This window comes from Sinocyclocheilus rhinocerous, unplaced genomic scaffold (assembly GCF_001515625.1).
Source record: "Sinocyclocheilus rhinocerous isolate Xijiao unplaced genomic scaffold, SAMN03320098_v1.1 scaffold4595, whole genome shotgun sequence".
NCBI classification, from domain to species: Eukaryota; Metazoa; Chordata; class Actinopteri; order Cypriniformes; family Cyprinidae; genus Sinocyclocheilus; species Sinocyclocheilus rhinocerous.
In genome coordinates, this window is record NW_015662122.1 from 73,002 (window position 1) to 80,302 (window position 7,301).

The window sequence follows — 7,301 nt, forward strand, 5'->3', positions numbered from 1 at the left end:
CCATAGTAGCATACATTTAAATCATGATAAAAACAGTTAAAACCACACATATAGCACCTCAATACCATGGTACAAATATAACTATATGGTTTTTAGGTAGCCTATTTGTATGAAAAACAGTAGTCTAAAAACATTCAGTATAAATGCACACATGCTATAGCTTAATCACAAATACATACTACAATTATATACCATTATTCTTTTAGTAAAATTCAGTGTGAATATCCCACATTTCTGCCACAATACCTTGGTGCAGTGAGTGCTACTACAGTAAATCCATGGTAAATGATGGCGATTTGTAGATTGAAAAGCCTTCTGACTGTCTCGTTGCACAGTGTTTCTCCTGTTTGGCTTTAAACTTGTTTAACTCACCGAGTCATTTGTGTTCATCGCTGAATTCAAGCACTTCACACTGGATCTCACAGCGCTGCTTAATGTTCGCGTGAGCGAGTAAACGCATCTACTCTAGTGAGCTCGCGCCACGCGGCAGTTTGAACTTTGATCCGCGCGGATAAACAGTCCATGTGGCGCAATTCAAATGAGTCGCGCTGTTTCGTTCCGTTTTTGGCGCATTTATAAACAATATATCGAACATTTATGGAACTCTTCATGTCGTTAGGTCATGTCAAAAAAATCGTTGGTCCATTTTGGCGGAAGTGACGAACTGCAAGCTTTGAATGCTTATATCTTCTAAATGCGAATTTTGTCACTGTTTTGGAGCACACTGGCTTGTAGATACCCTTAAGACTAACGAGGGCTGGGCGATATGGCCAAAAAATGTATTACGATAATTTTTTTCATATCAGTCGATATCGATAATTATCACAATAAATGTCTAATCTTTATTTCTTTCAAGTTTAAAGCCAGATTTTTGCTCCAAAGTGAAAGTTGTAGAAACCAGACCATTAATTTTCCTTAACAAAATAAATATCTAAATAGAAAACGTTTTTGGCGCATTTATAAACAATATATCGAACATTTATGGAACTCTTCATGTCGTTTTATCGAGGAAAATTATATCGTGATAATTATCATTATCGAATTATCGCCCAGCCCTAAGACTAACATATTGATACTAACACCTAAAAAACTTAAATTTTGATTTCACGGGGATTTGTGGTGTCTAGTATTAAGTGGTGTCCAAATTAGTGCAGTTAACGCAGGTGATTAATTTTTTCAGTTTAACATGTTAAAAATATTTAATGCAGTTAACGCAAGGGCGGAGCTAGGTTTGGCCACCCCACTCACAACTGCTAAACGTTTATTCAGAGGCAGAACATCTTTACAATCACATCAAATGGAAACGTTACAGGTGACGAGAAGCTTCAGTAGAACATCAGTGAACTCTGGTCAGATGAGATGCTGTCAGGCCATATGTCAGTAAAAACAAATTTTCCGCCCCTGTCTGCCGTTATACTGGGCGCATAGCATGTACTCTTCAATTGCACACACAAATATGGCAGCGCGCACTGTAGTCTATCATTTCATTTCAAAGCACGAAAGAAACTACAAGCATGCAGTGTCATGGTTATATCGTCAAGTCACGAAGTTACAAAAAATAGCGATTAAAGATGCTTTAAAACTGCATGTAAGTATTTATTATTTATGAGTCACATTTAAAGCAGTATCAGATCTGCATCAAGTTCAGCAGCGGCAGCTCTTAAAGTAGCAGCCAAAATATCCTAATAACCAGCTACTGTTAATCAAAGAACAAAATAAAAGAGGAAATCAATAACTAATGTAGTTTTAAGCTTTATCTCTTTTTAATTTAGAATTTAGTGTTGATAACTTTATTAAATTATAGTTTCTGTTTGCTGAAGGGCACAGGTAAATATGACTTTTAATGGGTTTATGTGTAGATTGTTTTAAGTTCATTTAAATTAGTTGTTATTTTTTAAAGTCTAATAAATGTTAAACTGATAGCTCTCAATTATACTGTAATATAGTCAATGGTTAAATATTGGGGAAAAAATTCATAGAGAGTTGTTATCAGTGATACTTGCCTTCAGTCATAAAAAAAGATGGCATTAAACAAATTTAAAAATATATATACTTTGTTGTTTCTACATTAATTTGTAAATTGAATATGAAATTATTGCAATATAAAAGAATATTTAAAAACTTTAATGTTAGGTGGGCGTAATCGCGATTAATTGATTAATTTCAGAAAAACGTGTGATTAATCAGTTCATTTTTTTAATCGATTGACAGCACTAGTATTAATATATAGATTTACTCAGTTTTGTTGAGTGTGGTCATAGAATGAGTAAACATCTGGGTCACAATAGTGACCGGTGGGATAACTGAATTTAGGTTTACATATGAATCCAATTGCAGTTATTAGTAAAATAAAATGTTGCAATGACAAAATATTGCACTAAATTAAAAGTTCAAATGTTACAAATAAGTTACAATATTGATGTTGTAATACTGGTAGAACTAATATAAAAATGTGATGATATATGTTACAAAAAAGTACAAATTTTGAAATGCGTTGATGGTTGTATTTTTTTGTCTTATTTCAGTATTCCTATCAGTGTTGTACAAGGTTTTTTTTTATAGTAACCACAGAATGTGATCAAACAGCTTAAAATAGCTGGGCTACGATATATAACAATTTTTTGACTGCAGAAACATGTTAATGTCGTACACACATTATCCCACTTTTCCAAAAAAAATTTCAAAAACGAATTATTGATTATTTCAAAGGGTTACTAATAACACATCATTTGGATATTTTCATGTCAGGGAAACAATTGGGATTAAACGGGTTAATTATTGTTGGCTGTTTCCAAGGAATAGTTCCAAGGAATAATATCTTGTTTTGACAAAGGTCATCAAAAAGAGAAGGAAAAAAAACTGTTCAACACTTCAGTTTACTTCACATGTTAAATTGAAATCCGTGAAGAAAACCTCTCGTTATTCTATTATTTTCCACAGTGGCAGATTCACGTCCACGTTCATTCATAAATTGACCATAGAAAGAGAGGGAAAAAAAGGAACATTGAATAAACAATTTGTTCATATTTAAGAAACAGTAACCATGAAATATAAGGATTTAATCATGAAATCCTTAATGTGGACTTTTGTTACTGATGAAATTTATCTGATGAAACTTGAAAACAAACATACGATTGCACAAAATATATGGTTTATCTGTGTTCTTCAATCAGTCTTGGGTATTTGGAAAGTGTATTTATAATGCAATGCTAATCGACATAGTATTTATCACTATATAATACTATCATTTTGTAATATGAAACCATGTCTGGTCACAAAAAGAAGTTATTTCAAACACTCGACTATGTTAAGTTAATTTGGAGAAAAAGCATGTCAATAAATGATATCTTTGTTGGACAACAGGTTTGTAAACTGTATCGCACACATGCTACTGTAGTACATTTATTCAGACCCATTTTTTGTGCACTGTACAACCTTAACCAAAACCAGATCCAGATTGTAGAAGGAGCTCCTCATTTATCGATAAACACCTCCTGAATTTCACGTCCACCTTCCGCAATGTCACTCCGCACTGTCGCACACCGGAATGTCAACAACTAGACTTTATCGTTATTATCGTGGAAATACTAATCCTTATCGTGGGTAGAATTTTTACCGTTATATCGCAAATGATAAGATATCGCCCATCCCCAATGTAGCCATGATTATATAACAAAAAAACAGTGATTAGTAGCTCTAATATATACAGTTTCTATACTACAATGGGGCTTATATCCTGACTGAAATTATTCACAAATATGGAGAGGACAATATTTTTCTAACACTTTAGACATAAATGGCCAATTTGAGATCCGTCTATAATTAACCAGTTCTCCTGAGTCGAGCATTTTCATTACGGGTTTGATAACTGCCAGCTTGAGAAATATTTGGGCCATTTCCTAAAGAAAGCAAATAGTGGTTGCCCACTGAAGCTAAGCAGGGTTGAGCCTGGTTAGTACCTGGATGGGAGACCTCCTGGGAAAACTAGGTTGCTGTTGGAAGAGGTGTTAGTGAGGCCAGTAGGGGGTGCTCACCCTATGGTCGGTGTGGGTCCTAATGCCCCAGTATAGTGAAGGGGACACTGCTGTCAAAAAGTACCGTCTTTCGGATGAGACGTTAAAGAGTAGGGGTATAACCCCAGTGTCCTGGCCAAATTGCCACCACTGGCCCTTGTCAATCATGGCCTCCTAATAATCCCCAACCACTTGATTGGCTCTATGACTCCGTCTCCTCTCCACCTGTAGCTGGTGTGTGGTGAGCCGTCGCATCATCCAGGTGGATGCTACACTCTGGTGGTGGTTGAGGAGAGACCCCCTCATATGATTGTAAGGCGCTTTGGGTGTACAACAATACACAATAAAGCGCTATATAAATGCATCATTCATTCATTCAGTTAACACTATAGAGCAGGGATCACCAGACTCAGTCCTGGAGGGCCGGTGTCCTGCAGAGTTTAGCTCCAACCCTAATTATACGCACCTGAATCAGCTAATCAAGGTCTCACTAGGTATACTTGAAACTTCCAGGCAGGTGTATTGAGGAAAGTTGGATCTAAACTCTGCAGGACACCGGCCCTCCAGGACCAAGTTTGGTGACCCCTGCTATAGAGGATTACAGGCAACACCTCTTTCAGTAGCTTAGTGGGTAGTATACAGCATGTTGGTTTTGATCCTTTACATGCCTGAATGTGATGTCTTGCTTTGTCATTAAAAAAACTTGTATTGGTCTTTTTTTGCTTTAGACCTGATGCTGCTGAAAAAGGAGAGTCAAGAACTGAATGAAACGAAAGACAAAGTTCAGTATGAGAAACATCATGATTTCATAACTGGAGAGAATTTGTTTAGTTCCTCACAGACTAAAACAACTTCACACAAAAGAGCTCAAAAGAGAGGAGCTAGAAGTCATTTAACCTGCCAATATTGTGGAAGAGGTTTCAGTAAAAAAGGAAACCTTAAAGTCCATATTAGGATTCACACTGGAGAGAAGCCTTACGCCTGCCAACAATGTGGAAAAAGTTTCAGTAAAAAAGAAAACCTTGAAGTCCACAAGAGAATTCACACTGGAGAGAAGCCTTACGCCTGCCAACAATGTGGAAAACGTTTCATTAAAAAAACAGTCTTTCAAAGGCACATGAGAATTCATACTGGAGACAAGCCTTACAGCTGCAAACTGTGTGAAAATAGTTTCATTCAAAAAGGAGACCTTGAAATCCACATGAGAATTCACACTGGAGAGAAGCCTTTCACATGCACTCAATGTGGAAGGAGTTTTACACGTAAACAAACTCTTAATGCCCACATAAGAATTCACACAGGAGAGAAGCCTTACACCTGCCAACAATGTGGAAAAAGTTTCTCTTTAAAAGGAAACCTTGAATACCACATGAGAATTCACACTGGAGAGAAACCTTACACTTGCCCACAATGTGGAAAAAGTTTCAGTAAAAAAACAGCTTTTCGAAGGCACATAAGAATTCACACAGGAGAGAAGCCTTACACCTGCCAACAGTGTGGAAAGAGTTTCTCTCAAAACGGAACCCTCAAAGGCCACATGAGAATTCACACTGGAGAGAAACCTTTGAGCCAGACAAGGATTCACTCGATAGAAGGATTTTATGTTGTCAGTGCAGAAGGAGTTTCACCGACAAGAATCATGTAATAACTCGTATCGGAGTGAAGAATTCATTGTGCCATCGCTGTTGAAAACTGTGGGCAAACCTTGAAATTCACGTGAGAATTTACAGTGAAGAGAAGCCTTTCACATGCCGTCACTGAGGAAAAAGTTTCTGATCCAAAGAAAACTTAATACTCACATGAGGCATCACACTGAACAAAATGTTTACGTTTACTACATTTACAGTTAAAGGGTTAGTTCACCCAAAAATGAAAATTAGCCCATAATTTACTCACCCTCAAGGCATCCTATACATCCTGTATATGACTTTTTTCTTTCAGACGAATCCAGAGTTACATAAAAAAAATGTCCTGGCTCTTCCAAGCTTTATTTTGTGGGTGGGTGTTTTTGTTCAACAGTCCAAAAGAAGTCCAATACAGCGCATCCATCCATAATAAAACGTGCCTCACATGGCTCTGGGGGGTGAATAAAGGCATCCTGTAACGAACTGATGAGTCTTAGTAAGAAAAATATCCATATTTAAAACGCTATAAACAGTTTTCTCTAGTTTGCATTAACTGTTGTACGTTAAAGCCGTTCCGGACGGATGACGTTGGACGTATGCGTAGCACATGTGCCAGTGAGAAAACAAAACACTGGTCACGAATTAGAAGTACAAAACGAGGATGTGTAAAGAAAAATGTTGGAGGATTTCGACATAAGCCAAGAGGAGACTGGTTTTCCTTTGCTAAAGTAAGGAAACTTTGGTTCTTTTGCTCCTGTAAACAAACGTTGGTTCTTGCGAGACCATATTCTCACTAGCGTATGCGCTACGCATACGTCCTACGTCATCTGTCCGGAACGGCTTGCCCAATTAAAGTCATTTACTCACTCTCAAGTTCCAAACCTGTGTGAGTTTCTTTAATTTAAGACCCCCTAATTGGACGTACTCCGGTGCACATGCTGATTTCTCACCTGAAGACCGGCACCTTTTGAAATGCTCCTAGGACGCTGGAAAGTGAGTGAGAGTTGAGTTGGTATATTTGAGATGTTGAATCTATTTTAAAGTTGACAAGCTGCTATAATCTGGTTAGAGTGATTTTTTTTTTTTTTCTCTCCTTGTTGGAAAATGTCCTTTCTTTTCTTATTTTTTAATAAGGCTATTGATTTGCCCTTGTCTTTTTTTATAATTTGTTTGAAAGTGTGTTGCCCTTTGATTTCATTGTAAATAATGTAAATATTACCATGTTCCATCACCATAGAGGAAGTAGACAAATATCGGCATCGGCCGATGCGTTCGTGGCGGGACTTATTTTGAAGGCGCTGTGGTTCACGGTGCTCACAGATTATTAAGTGATTATTAAGGCCCCATCCACACGGAGACGCACGCGTTTAGCTGTATACGCATACATTTTGTATCGTATAGGCGTTTCGTCCACACAGGTCCGGCGTTTTGGGAGAGTGAAACCGATATTTTTTGAAAAAGGGTCCCAGAGATTGGATAAATCTGAAAACGCCGCCCTTGTGTTTTCGTGTGGACAGCGAATCCATATATTTTCTGAAACGATGACGTCATCAGCCCACGTCTCGCCCCTAGTCAGACACCGATTAGGTAATTGTCTTTTTATTAACTAACATTAACACAGATTAATAAATGTATTGTTCCATGTTTGTTTGTATACCGCACG

The 7,301-nt window shown here is 37.3% G+C and overlaps 1 protein-coding gene across 1 annotated transcript in view; it reads left to right on the forward strand.

Annotated features, from left to right (window-relative positions):
- LOC107727461 (gastrula zinc finger protein XlCGF8.2DB-like) overlaps positions 1 to 5,912 on the forward strand; it is a 12,004-nt gene extending 6,092 nt beyond the window's left edge. The window contains exon 2 of the mRNA XM_016537336.1: positions 4,742 to 5,912. Within this exon, the coding sequence (XP_016392822.1) occupies positions 4,747 to 5,658 (912 nt within the window). The 5' untranslated portion in view covers positions 4,742 to 4,746 and the 3' untranslated portion in view covers positions 5,659 to 5,912. The remainder of the gene's footprint in view (positions 1 to 4,741) is intronic.
- Positions 5,913 to 7,301: the final 1,389 nt, after the last annotated feature.